The sequence below is a fragment of the Pectinophora gossypiella genome, chromosome 8, assembly GCF_024362695.1.
Source record: "Pectinophora gossypiella chromosome 8, ilPecGoss1.1, whole genome shotgun sequence".
Taxonomy (NCBI): Eukaryota; Metazoa; Arthropoda; class Insecta; order Lepidoptera; family Gelechiidae; genus Pectinophora; species Pectinophora gossypiella.
This window is the reverse complement of record NC_065411.1, coordinates 7902699-7917611: the sequence shown is the minus strand read 5'-3', so window position 1 is coordinate 7917611 and position 14913 is coordinate 7902699. Positions and strand designations below refer to the sequence as shown.

Genomic DNA, 14913 nt, shown 5'->3' with positions numbered 1-14913 from the left:
AAAAAAAAACACAATATAAAATATTTCTATTTGACATTTGTTGACATTGCGCAGTTAGTTTTAGTTTTTAGTTATTATTTTTTTTGCTTTTTTAGATGAATTGCTTCAATATGGCCTTTATAAATCCCCAGCTGTCTTTCCCGACCGGATTATCGTATTATCGATGCGTATCATGATTGCGACGACGACGACGAACCAATAAGATACGCCATAGTGACATAATTTGACATAGTGTAGTGACATAAGGTTTATATTCATTCGGGTCATTTTTATTTTAGTTCAAATGTAATATAATCTAGCTAGATTCAAAAACTGCTCAATCTTATACAGGAACTCAGGAGTGTAATTTGCGAGTGATTAGCGAGCGAATGTCCCGAATTATTTTATGATTCCTAATCCTAATATATACCTGTATACAGATTATATATTACATCGTAGTATTTTTATTTTATTATCCATGCAGCTGCGGTGTACTATTTGTATTTTGCGTCAGCAGACATATTGTAAATAGATAGTACCGGAAAATGTTGAAAAATTGGCACAACTCCAAACTGGACAACAACATGGAACCACGTGTATGAAAGTAATTCATAAAATCCATGAGACTTGCTGACACCGTGTCTGGGTGGCGCGATTGCCGCGCTTTTTCATGCCACAGAGTAATTCTATAACTTTACGAATTCTTACGCGCGCGCAGAGATGGCTACCCAAATAAGTATTATAATGTACTCTGTGGTACGAAAACTTTAGACAGGTATCTGTAAACTAAACTATAATAAGCATTTGGCTGTGAATCTGTCGTTTAACAAATCATTACATAACATAACATAAACAGCCTATATACGTCCCACTGCTGAGCACAGGCCTCCCTTCAATCAACCGGAGGGGGTATGGAGCATACTCCAGCACGCTGCTCCACTGCGGGTTGGTGGAGGTGTTTTTACGGCTAATAGCCGGGACCAACGGCTTAACGTGCCCTCCGAAGCACGGAATCATCTTACTTTTTCGTACAATCAGGTGATTCAAGCCTGAAAAGCCTGCCTGAAATCATAACAATACAATACAAAAACTCTTAATTGCACTTAAAATAAATATTAATAAATAAACAATTATAATCAGTCAGATACAGGCGGCCTTATCAAATAGTTATTGCCTAGCCAAAATGCTTCTTGCTTTCGGTTACGGTTACGCTATTCTAAAAAGAAAAATCACGTCACATTTGATCAGCTTCTACCTAGCTCATTACATTCTATAGTTTTGACGAAAGCGTAAAACATTGGCTGCGCGCGCTACGATGATCTGACAAACTTACCGGTCGTGCGTCACATTGTGCCCACTGTGTATCGGGCTGAGCGTGACGTCAGCGAGCGTGCTGTACGATGTGGTGCGTTGCGATGTCGACGTCGACACGCGCTCATACTGTCTGTTCAGCTCATTCTGGACAGAAGGGAAAGAAACGATAAATTATGAAGCTTCAAGGAGATTATGGTTGGAAACAATTAATACAATCACTGCAAAGACTGTTCGGTTTCAGTAGAGCTTGACGTATCCATGAATCATAACAGAAAACGTATGCAGAAGAAATTCAATGTCATAATTATTAACTAAAACACATAATACCGGGTTCTTATACTGCGTTAAAATCCGAGTAAACCTCAAGCAATGTAATAAATATATGACGTTATTTATTTATTTTTAAATTATATTCAAACAGTTGATTTTTTTTTCAAGAACAATTCTTAAGCAAATGGCGATATTGGCGCCTTTTTTTACGCATTGATAAAATGGCGGACACGATAAATAATAATTACTCAACTCTTTAAATTACAGGTATTTAAGGACTAATTATTTTAATAAGTGTTTGCGTAATGGAATCCGGATTACCACTGTAATGCGCTGGATAGATAACAACCACTCGAAGCTAATGTACAACTCTCATCAGTCACCGTCAAAATGACATCATCGTAACGGTCACCACAAAAACTGAGCGGGAATATAAGCTAGAGGTCACTGGCTCTAAGCAACAGCATGAAAAAGAGATCTCTGGTTATTTGGTGGTTTTTAAAGTCAACGGTCGCAGACGTATCAAGGAAGAATTGATAAAATATTTTTAAATTACAAGTTTCGGTTACCTGTAGCTTTAGATTAATTTGTTTAGAAGGTTAGTTACCTTCTCGATCAGAATATTTATAGAATACTTGTATATTTTTCTAATAATCAACCATTTTATTAAGAGTATCTACATAATTAATAACTCTGTTTAGGGACCAGTACATTCCTGAACTCAAAAGCTTTTGAAAAGTTTTAAAAGTAAATTAACAGTTGCTTTCGTAGTAACAACTGTGGCTGCAAATTTTTGATTATTTGTGGCTCTGCCCACCCCGTTAGGGATTACGGGTGTGAGTTTATGTATGTATGTAAAAGTAAATAGAAAAATCTCAAACCACGAACGTAGCCTTGATATATTTCAAAGTAGCATTACTAAGCTCTATTTATGGTTGATTTTCGCAACAAGTCGAGAGTTCTCATACCTATATGTAATTGGTTCGTGGCCGCACTATCAGTTGAAATAATGACTCAGATTTGAGGTGGAGCAAGGCCGTTGACTGAAGTGGTACAGCCAGGGAAATTGCGAATGTTTCAGTGTAGCATATATCGTGAGACATTACGGTGAAGAAAAGTAACGTAAAATAAAATTTTAAAAATGCTTTTACAGTGTGATACAGTCGGTTTGAATTTCAAAATTTTAAGGCCGGAGAGTCAACTAGATAAACTCTTGTAAAAAAATGGATTTAAAATTTAGAAGCAATTTGCAACTGCTAAAAAGGCCACTTCGGAGCAATTCATCTAAAACTTTGTCATTTGCGCATATAACAATAAGTGCGCAATGCAAACAAATGTCAAATAGCAATATTGCTTTTGTAGGTTAATTGCTTCGATGTGGCCTTTTTAAAACCCCCCCAGGTCTTCACTCGCAAATTGCTTCTACATTTCAAATACAAAAAATAATACAATTTAAGTTATAGCCACTTCAGTCTCAGCTGAAAAAAACTCGTCAAGTTTTCACAGTTTCAAATATTCTTTATTTATTACACCATAATCCGTAATCATTAGGGATATTGATCGGCGTTAGTTAATTCTTCACTATATCCGGCAAATCATTTTTATAAGACTCGGGTCGAGTAAACGACATGCCGTAATCAAAGCGCCAACATAACATACATTTACGACTACCTACCCAGACAGATTTAGCTAGTATCAATTTCCTACAATCCTATAATAAAATACGTTTATTGCCTATAAAATGAGACGTCTGTGTTATACAGCCGTACGCGGCTCTAGTGGGCTGATACGGCTACCGAATGGCAGCCATAGACGGGCGCGGAAGTTGCCATAATTAATTAGTCAAGGTGTGGACAGAATGGCTAAGCAAAGAATAACGTCGAAGGAATGCTAGAACAAAAAAATATTTTGGCACATTTTTGTATTGGTTACATCGATAACTAAACAATGTTTAAAAATTATAGTCTTTAATTTTTGAGATTGTAACACTGATCTTAGTTACGTTTGGATGTGTTTCTGAAGAATCATCAAACATGATGTTTGCTAGTTAGTAGGCACAGCAGTAGCACTACTGCTACACGTCTCTACAGACGTATCATTATGGCTATAGCTTCATAAAAAATCACACCCGTAAGTAAGGAAAGCTACAATTTGTAGAAATGACACACGGCTGGTTCCATCCCTATTTGGTGGATATCCCATATTCGCACAAAGCGCCTCGCATCGTCCTTCATTATGCACACTGCCAAGGAGTGGAATTCTCTGCCGTCTTCTGTATTTCCGAATGCATATAACCCGGGTGCCTTCAAGGCCAGAGTGAACAGGCACCTTCTGAGCTCCATCTTAGGCCTCGTTAATGCCTTCGGGCCAGTCTGGGGCACTTGGCAAACCCAAAGGAGAATGGGCGAATCTGGTCCAAGAACCTCCACTGATGAGACTTATATGTAATGAAAGCTTATGCTTTCCCTATGATTCTGGCAAAGTTCTATCAAATTCTGTCCCGGGGTTCTTTTTTTACGGCCATGTTTGTCCTGGCTAAAAATGTGATAAAATACAGTGGGAGCTAAAATCGACTCAAGATTTGTTGCTGGATAACTAAGTCTACATAAATAATTATGTATCATATTGTATATCATTTTAAAGAAGATCTTTTCCAGAATCCGAAACATAAAAAAAAAAAAACAAAAAAGTCTTTATGTAAGCGAATTATAGTCAATTTGCATCTGCAGCGCCATTGTTTCTCGGTAGCTAAGTTCAAGTTTCATGCCTTTTACCCCTTCCAAAAGTATCTTACCGATTTTTTTATATTGCTTCCGGAATTTGATCTGAGTGATAATAACAAGAAAAATAAATAGACACCTCTCCGATAGAGACCGCCTAAGCTATTGCCTATTGCAAGAAATCGTCATCATTAGCAAGTCATTACGGTATTGCATATTATAAGCTTATCAGCAACTTGGAACTTGGTCCAAGAACCTCCACTGGTGAGACTTGCATGTAATGACAGCTTATACTTGTCCTATGATTCTGGCAAAGTTCTATCAAACTCTGTCCTAGGGTTTTTTTACGGCCATGTTTGTCCTGAGTGTACAGTAGTGGACTGCAAAATCACCTCAGGATTTGTTGTCGAAAAACTATTTAACTAAGTCTATATACATAATTATATATCATAATGTATATCAATTTTAAAGGGGAATGTTATCAGAATCAGAAACACAAATAAAAAAATGCATTAAGTATGTAAACGACTTTTAGCCAACTCACGTCCGTAGCACCATTTTTCTCAGCAGCTACGTACGAGTTTCGCGCCTTCCAACCTTTCCAAAGAAGCCCAATCATTTTTTCCTTCTTCTGATATTGCATTCTTAACCTGACAAGTGACAACAACAAGAAATAAAATAGATACCATTCCGATAGAGGCCGCGTAAGCTATGGACCTATTGCAAGATAACGTACTCAAAGGCTAGTCATTATAATCCAACAGACGTAACATGATTAGAATGCGGGAGGACGCAAATGTAGTATGTTTTCTTTCACCACAATCTTGTTTTATTAATCCAGGCTTATATCTTGTCTTATAAACAATGCCGAATGGTACAACAAACGTATCGTAAACGTAAGGTTGCCTGGTAGTATTTGCTACCTTGGCAATAAAGCCGCCTTTTGCACCAGTTATTGCCTGAACTTGTTTAATAAATGTGTTTCTTTTGTATACAATAGAGTCGTTGTATTGCATCTTGATTAGAATGACTTATTTCTTGTTTCTCTCGTACTAAGCTGTATAGCTGTATTGCTGTTAGTGTTAAAGAGACACATATTTCGTCTCTTTCGCATAAGGCGATGTACTACATTTCCGTCCCGCCGCATTCTAATCATGTTACGTCTGTTGGATTATAATGACTAGCCTTTGAGTACGTTATCTTGCAATAGGTCCATAGCTTACGCGGCCTCTATCGGAATGGTATATATATTTTATTTCTTCGTATTTTTTTTTTTTCTTTGTTGTCACTTGTCAGGTTAAGAATGCAATATCAGAAGAAGGAAAAAATGATTGGGCTCCTTTGGAAAGGTTGGAAGGCGCGAAACTCGTACGTAGCTGCTGAGAAAAATGGTGCTACGGACGTGAGTTGGCTAAAAGTCGTTTACATACTTAATGCATTTTTTTTATTTGTGTTTCTGATTCTGATAACCTTCCCCTTTAAAATTGATATACATTATGATATATAATTATGTATATAGACTTAGTTAAATAGTTTTTCGACAACAAATCCTGAGGTGATTTTGCAGTCCACTACTGTACACTCAGGACAAATATGGCCGTAAAAAAACCCTAAGACAGAGTTTGATAGAACTTTGCCAGAATCATAGGACAAGTATAAGCTATCATTACATGCAAGTCTCACCAGTGGAGGTTCTTGGACCAAGTTCCAAATTGCTGATAAGCTTATAATATGCAATACCGTAATGACTTGCTAATGATGACGATTTCTTGCAATAGGCAATAGCTTAGGCGGTCTCTATCGGAGAGGTGTCTATTTATTTTTCTTGTTATTATCACTCAGATCAAATTCCGGAAGCAATATAAAAAAAAATCGGTAAGATACTTTTGGAAGGGGTAAAAGGCATGAAACTTGAACTTAGCTACCGAGAAACAATGGCGCTGCAGATATAAATTGACTATAATTCGCTTACAAAAAGTTTTTTTTTTGTTTTTTTTTATGTTTCGGATTCTGGAAAAGATTCTCTTTAAAATGATATACAATATGATACATAATTATTTATGTAGACTTAGTTATCCAGCAACAAATCTTGAGTCGATTTTAGCTCCCACTGTATTTTATCACATTTTTAGCCAGGACAAACATGGCCGTAAAAAAAGAACCCCGGGACAGAATTTGATAGAACTTTGCCAGAATTATAGGGAAAGCATAAGCTTTCATTACATATAAGTCTCATCAGTGGAGGTTCTTGGACCAAGTTTCATACAAAAGTGCCCATTGTCATTTCTTCATTATTTATTTTCAAACTAGATTATGCTGTACAGTCATGAGCAATATAATGTACCCACTTTAGGACTCTGTCGCACTAACATGTTTGACATTTAGTAAGACTTATAGTTCAATTTGTCAAAAAAGTTAATGTGACATGGTACCAAAGTGTATACATATTAATGCTCGTGACCTTACTGTAACGTTAAACGTCTATTACCTATACGCAACGGAATCTTCAAGTTAACTTATGCGATATACGTAATGAAATTCTAGATAATAAACAGACTAAGTACTTACATACACTAACTAAATATAGAACAACCCACTATCTATTGATACAAACTGACCTTGTACGAATGGGAAAACATCGTCACATACAACTGAATCGCGTATCGATTGCACTGATTTGCAAGCACTCATCACTATAGCAACGTACCTTGTGAATCTGTCGTAACTGATATCTCCTTGTAGCGTATATCTTAACTATAAAAAGCACTTAACTGGGTCAAGATTCATACCCCGATTAAACGTTTTTAAGTATTTATAATGGCATAGTGCACGGAGAATAGATACGAATGAAGTGAAGCAGATGGAAGTTTACCCCCATATGGAGTTGCGTACGGTTTAAAAATACTCCTATCCACAGCAGGGGAATGATTGAGTTAATTTTGGAAGTTATTGGGCGTCTTCACCGGGCGGAACTGCCTGTTTGGACAGGGCATGCTTAGAGCTTGATGTTAATATCTAATAGAAACGACTGGAGAGAAATACGTCGTGCATTTATTCTCAACAGGATGCGAAAGAAATTACATTCATATTTAAAACTTCAAGGACGAAAAGACGATTTTTGAGGGTCTCTTCATATTCTTGGCAACTAGTCAATTTTATCAAGCTTAATGCATTGATAGATAGGTAAACTTTTGGCAGTGACCTGTATGTGACGTCATTACATAATTAACATGTAAGTAGGTAGGTATGTACGTAGTTTATGCAGATGGTTGTCTATTAACGTTTATGCTCTACTCTTAATTTGGAATATGCACCATATCGTTACTACTTACTGATGTAAGTAGTCGTTACATGAGCCATGTCAGGGGCCTAGGGCGGCTCAATAGTAACCCTGAAACAACCCTGGTGGTTGATGGGGTTGGTAATCCACCTCACAACCCACACGATAGAAAAAGAGACCACATCGTTAGGAATTTAGATATAAAGGGATTTTTTTGTGTATCTAACATCAGAAGAATAAGAGATAAATAATAGAAATCAAATAAAATACTTCAAATATACCTACATACTCTACCAAATTCAATAAAAGTCTATCTAAAAGTCCGTTACACGTATTATTAAAATTTCAATAAATACAGGACCTACTACTGTTTCAAACTAATTTGGTATTATGCCAGATGTGATAATGATAACAATACAGCATGTACCAGGCAAAAACAAATATATCCCGCCTAAAAAAAATATCTACCACATGTTCACTGTTCAACCTTTGAATAAGCAGCATTCTCATCGTGGTCATGTAATAGTCTTCTTCTTCTTCTATCGTGTGGGTTGTGTTAATAAATAGTTAATACACGGATTACGCCCTGTCTAACTTGATCCGTATGTCGACTGACGTATGTTGACTATGACGTTATAATGATCTTATAACGTCATAGTCATGAGCAGAAATCAGAATCATTTATTCAACGTAATTATCATGGATAAACTTGTTGAAGGTCAATGTAACATTTTTGAATTTACGTCATTTCGCAAGATGTGATGGCTGAGGAGAAGAAATGACGAGAAAAAGCTGGCAAGCTGTCACCATAGTTATGTATTATTTATACCTATCGTCTCTCTGCTAGCTCTGATCCTGATATAACTAATATATCTATGAGTAACTAACATCTTACATTTATTTTATTGAAGTGACTTACTGTACGGTTGCCTCATATTACATTAACTACTTTTTTTAATTGTATTTTCGTCAGTGTGTCCTCCGGCATGGGGACTTTGTACATCCGAAAACTTATGAGACGTTCAACTTCAGGGTGTGTATTAATTGTTTTTTATTGATAGTGTTGTGTGCGTGTAATATAACTACTTGGCCGGACTTATGGCGGGCGCACTCTCACCAGGCACAGGAATTTCCTCACAACCGCGTTTATACTTGACTAGAGTGGGTGGGTGAACCATTTGGTTAGTATCGGCCGGTCCGTTTGAGTTGTCTGATTGTTATTTATGGTAACGCAGTATTAATTCAATTAAGGTTCCCGATAACGCGGTTACAGTTCAAGTTCTACTGATAGCCTGAATTGGGCGTGTAATTTTGGAAACATTCAGAACAGGGGGATCAAAAAGGTCACATTGAAGCAATACATCTAAAAAAGCAATATTATTATTTGACATAATGTACCTAATGTTATCTTAAAGTTTGGTTATGTTTGCTGTAATTAAAATAAAGACGTTGCGCACTTAATTCTACTTATATGAGCAGAATTGGGTATTTTCCTAGGTCAAAAATAAATTATGAAATTCTCATTACTAAATAAAGACAGATCTAAAGGCGACAAAAAACGTTTTTTTTTCTTCCATTTACCTTATTTGTGAATTTCAGTAAAGAAAAATGTAATAAAGTGCGACATTTTGTCACGTTTTTCTATGACGTCACAGGTTACTTTTTCATAGAAATTCCGAAGTAATTTCGCGTTTTGACGTTTAGTAAAAAGTAACTAATTTCACTAGTTGGAAACTAGCATATTGCAACATTGCTTTTGTAGAATTGATTTATTGCGGACTTTTTAGACCCCTTTGTCTCGTATAATATGTAATGGTATGTGTTCATGTGACAGTGTATATTTTTACTTTACATGCCTATTCTGGTGAAACATGCTGCTAAATGTGATATTGAAAACTTTACCACCATGTTTCCTGTAAATTAAAGATTGATTGATTGATTGAATGGTATAGGGACTACGAATATAATTCTACACTATTAGTAAATGCCACTCGAGACTAATATATATTATAATAATTCATGGTAAAAAAATATAGACGTAGATTTATATACAATAACAGCCGCCGCTATAGACAACTTTAGTATATAAAGCGAAGGTTGGTGGTGGGGCTGGCAGAGGAAGACCTAGAAGGACGTACATTGACCAAATTGGAGATGTCCTTAGAAAAGGTTCAGTACGATCTACTCTGAACCGACGTGCATTTATGAAACGATTGATGAATGTGGAGGAAGCAAGAGGAGTTTGTCAGGATCGAAGCAAATGGAATTCCATAGTCTCTGCTTACCCCAGTGGGAAATAGGCGTGAGTTTATCTATGTGTGAGTATACGTATGTGTGTAACTTTAGAGGAGTTGATTGTTTGGTATCTAATACAAGCGAGCAAAATGGAGCTAAAAACCCGTAGACTAGTTGCTCATTCGTCAAATAGCAATTCAAACTTTAAGGCAGGTGACCTCGACATACGTTGTAACATGTAAACTACTGGAGGCACGTACCTCCTGGCAGTTTGGATGAGGCCATGCACACAAAGAGCCATTGGTTTGGACCAAGGACAGAGTGGCGGTACATAGTACATATCTGCGTATATTTATACCATAAAATGTTCTTACGATTATTTTGATTATGGTAGTTCACCTATGGATTATGACAATCTCTGATCTGGGTACTTAAAGTAGTAAGGCCAGATGTCCTTTTACAATCCAAACCATCATAATATCCCTAACGTTATCCCGTTTTCACGGAGTCCGCTTACATAACCTGAAGACTTGAGAGGTCCGGTTTTTTAGAGAAGCGACTGTCTTCCAACTAAAAACATCCAACCCACGAAGGGAAAACCAGCCCAATACAGGTTAGATCAAATTCCCCAAAACGCATTTCTAGGGTATGTGGGTTTCCTCACGATGTTTTCCTTCACCGCTGAGCTCGTGATAATTAATCATTTATGATCCAAACATGAATTCGAAAAACAAACTCAAACAGAGACTATCAACAGATATTATAAGTAAATCGCATCGTGAATATTTATGATTGGTCTTCTTTAACAAAAACCATTCTTATATACTAATGCTCTTTCCACTATATTATACTAGTACTGTATTGTGCTTTCTTTTAAAAGCCTATCATTACAACAAAAAAACCAATACGCCTTAAAAGAAACCTTGCAATCAAAACCTCAGCAGAAAATGTTTGTTTACGCAGTTTAGCCATTACGAAACCAAGGACGGAGGCATATTTATTACTTTTAAGCCCATAACTTAGTGGGTCACCTTGGGAACGTCAAATTGTACAGAAGCGGAGCTAGAGGAGTGCAAGGTGTGACGGAAATGTAATCAATATCGATGTTGCAAATGTTCTTATACAAGTATACAATACAACATAGGTACCTACTTTTGTTGTAGATCGCGAAATGTAATCGCTTTGGAATGCGCGCACTTCAGATATCAATCTAAAGAGTTTCTGAGTAAACAATTGTGATATTTTTCTGTCGATATATTATTAGAATTAGTAAAAAGTCCGTCCTGGTAATCGTGGGTTACATTCACACTAGGTAGTTAGATAGTGTAAAAGATTTTACATTTGATCCGATATATCGAGTATATAGCGCGTATAATAGATATATAAGCGATATTTTAGCGTGATACATACGAATTGTGCCTTCCTTTGTAAGGAAGTGTAGCAAACAGGGATTGGTATGTTTGAGTACCCTTGGCTGGTAAAACATTAGAGCAACATGAATGATGATAGATAGGTACCTACCTAGCAGGCCGCGCGGCGAATATGCGATTTTCCTCTTATCAAAAGAAAACAATGTTTACCTGTAAAATCTCCTTCCGGCTGGCTCGCAGGCGGTCGAGGCTCTCCTCTGAAGAGTAGTCGGAGGTCTTGACCTTCTCCGTGACCCTGGCAGACTGTCTCGTGCGGTGCGCCGGGGGCGACACATGTTCCTCTTCTTCACTGATGGGCTCCGCCGCTGACCTGCTGCTGCCTTGGTTTAGCTGCCTGGAGAGTAGACACCGGTTAGGAACTGGTTATTTTAAGGTTTATAGGTGCTTCAAATATACTACATTGCAGCAAAATAAAACGATATATCTAGTGAAAAAGAAGAAAAGATAAAGTGACATTACGTATGGTCTAGTTATAATTAATATTCTAGTGCCTTTGTCTACCAGTAGCCGTACCGTGGAGCCTGCATATCGAGCGCGACGCGACGTAAGAACCAAGGCTATTGGTTATGCGATAAATAAACCAATTTTATTGTTTCTCATATAGAAACAATATAATTAGTGAAACATGACATAAACAGCCTATAATCTACATATTCACACATCAATCATCCCACTGTTGGGCACAGACCTCCTGTCAATCAACCATAGCGGGCATGGAGCATACTACACTACGCTACTCCAGTATGGGTTGTTAAAGAGAAACATTCTTTTAGTTAGAAAGACCTTTTGAATTTGAATTTTGAAGTAAAAATATGCCTTTTTGGGAATATGTGCTTTATTCCAGTTATGTTATGGGGGATAGCCATAAAACCAGCACTGGCATTAACCCAATCAGTTATAAACATCTACAATCAGTACTTCCTCATTATAGCGGGTCATTTGATAGATTGCCTAACCAACAAAATCTGAAACACTTTTATGGTTTGAAAAATCTATTTGTGGCCTTGAGTCTGATTCAAAGTTGAGAAGTATATATGAATATGCTATTATTCTGTCTATTACATAGGTATATAGATAATCTCACGCTTGTAGTCTCTATGGGACAAGGCAGAGCCTAAATTATAAGATAACATATTATTTCAGATAGGTAACTTGTAATTGACTTGTTTAACCAATAATAGAATTTGAAATTTAAAGATCTTTTAATAAATATAAGAATTTCTGAGAATTCAAATTAATTAAAATTTGAATGAGAAGAACCCAGTAATTCCGAAATTCAATAAGTTAGATTGATATCATAAATTTTACGACAACACTAACTAACTGCTAAACCCAATAGTATTGCAATTTGAATTAACACAAGCAATTAATAAAGAAAAGAAGACCAACAGGTGGAGTGTGACTTCATGTCCTTGATACTTGATAGGTAGCTATCGAGTTATGGATTACACTAATTATGGATGCTTTTAAACAGGTTTTACTACTAAGGATATAATTATGTTGCAGATGTTTCGAAGCAGGTGTATTTCGGTTATTTTTAGTTGAATTTGACTCTAAAAAATATCTTTATTAAGTTGGTAACATAGGAATATGTACATGTGTGTGGAAATATGTTTTTTGTAAAATGTCTCAACCACCTAAAATACTGCAAAGACTTTAAAATAATAAATAATGCCATGTCAGCAGCTTATCTTACTTTAGGAATATTACTAAGTTACGAATTGTGTTCACTACTAGAGAAATGGTACATTTTAAATTATACTTTTAGCTAGTTGTAATTTATCCTACTAATAAAATAATGTACTGTAAAATTTATATGAGATTCCATTTCATTCACATTTTACTATTAGTAATCATGTGTAAAGTGAATATTACTCACTCATTGTTTACTTGGAAGTACAGATCACAAAATAGATTTTATTTATACCTATTGAAAAATATTGTGTAAATATATATTGTGTTTAGCTAAAATTAAATAAAAGAGTCTAGTCAGCTGCTTCTCATCATTTAAGAGTCAATGGTTATTATTTTAAAATCTTATTATCTGTATAACATATTGTATAATTACAAATTTCTGTTTTTCACTATTCATAATCTTGTGTTTAACAATTACTTTTTGATATTTTGTGATGATTAAAATTATGATGTTCTGTTGCTGACCTTACACAGGTGACCTCAAACGAGGTAAGCTTTAAAGCTAGGTGTTGTGATGTCACCATGTCAACATCACCTGTCCTTTACTAGGTAGGTATTTGGCCTCACATCAGCCTTGATGGATTAACAACTTGTTCTACTACTCAAAATTATGATATCATGTCATGAACATATCTGATACTGTACATTCAGATAAGAAATAACCTACTTATCCTAGATTTGTGAACATAAGTAGGTATGTTAATTGATGATAGTAAGAAAATAAAGATGAATGGTTTAGGCAGCAGAGTATTACATAAACTGGACATTGAAAATGCTTTTGTCTATCAGTAGAATTTTATAAGGTAGATTAGATAAGACAAGTATGTAGGTATGATGAAAAGAGGTCTATACATTTGAATTATCTTACTGATTGTATATATGAATTATTTTGTAATAATTTATCATAAAATATATATTGAAAAATTTTTGACTGAATAAGCAATTTCAAATAGTCGCCAAGGGAATCCGTGGAAAGATACTTCGTTAATATTCATCAAGTTCCGCATTTCACCGTAGTTTATTGTTTGTTTACGGAACGTGAGAGTGTCGATTCTTGTAAGAATACGTACTTGACTGGCGTGCTTCGTTTTATCGGCGTTTTTCTTCCAGACTTGTGGTGCGTGTGATCGTCGCCTTCAACACAATTCTCCCGGTCACAGCTTGACCGCAAAAAGGGTGTTTTCGAACGCGACCTTGACCGCAATCCAGTAACCGAAGGGTTCTCCATTACAGCATGAACCTTTTCAACACCACAACTTCAAACTTATCACGTTTCTAAACTCATCTTCTCACAAACCGTGACCCATTTCCAAAAACCGGTCAAAATGATAATTAGTCCACAACCTTTGCTGCACACCGATATTGCACAAGGAAATCTATTTCTGCTTCGTGCGATGCCGCCAAAAACGTAATCGAACGTCTTATGTCTTTACGACTTTTCACAGCTGATATTGTTCTGTTAACACTTTTACCGCTATATAAACTAGTCTGTAATCTTTGCAGATTAACATTAATAAGCAAACGTACAATTATTTGTACAAAAACCAGCGTGCTGCTACGATTTGGGAATTTCGTAATTTCTTAGCTCGCTAAACATAAACTGATGACGTCATCAATTCAAAAAACGTTAACGGATTGTGATACCATTTGTAAAGATAATGGTTAACTTCAACGTTATACACGTTATTTTTACTAGTAAGTGAGAAATAAAAAACCCATTTCATTGCCAGTGGGTACCATAAAAAACCTAATTTAACTAGGTGCGTTCTGAAACTCTTTCAAAGCTTAATATTATTTAATAATTTTAGTAAAATTTCTTTTAATTGTCATATAATAGAGTATAAAAATAATGACTTAAGCTAAATATTAAGACGCGAATATTATTTTTGATTATTAAAATAATCAATAATTTTGTAAAATTGATATAAAATATGTATCTAATCCTAAACAAGGAAACCATATTTAGATTGTACTTTGTTAATATTGCCAT

The 14913-nt window shown here is 35.8% G+C and overlaps 1 protein-coding gene across 1 annotated transcript in view; it reads right to left on the bottom strand.

Moving 5' to 3' along the window:
* Positions 1-14549, bottom strand: part of LOC126368865 (klaroid protein-like) — a 29909-nt gene extending 15360 nt beyond the window's left edge. The window contains exons 1-3 of the mRNA XM_050013062.1: positions 13994-14549; positions 11379-11562; positions 1313-1437 (exon numbers count right to left, since the gene is read on the bottom strand). Of these exons, the coding sequence (XP_049869019.1) occupies positions 1313-1437; positions 11379-11562; positions 13994-14151 (467 nt within the window). The 5' untranslated portion in view covers positions 14152-14549. The remainder of the gene's footprint in view (positions 1-1312; positions 1438-11378; positions 11563-13993) is intronic.
* Between the last annotated feature and the right edge of the window lie 364 nt (positions 14550-14913).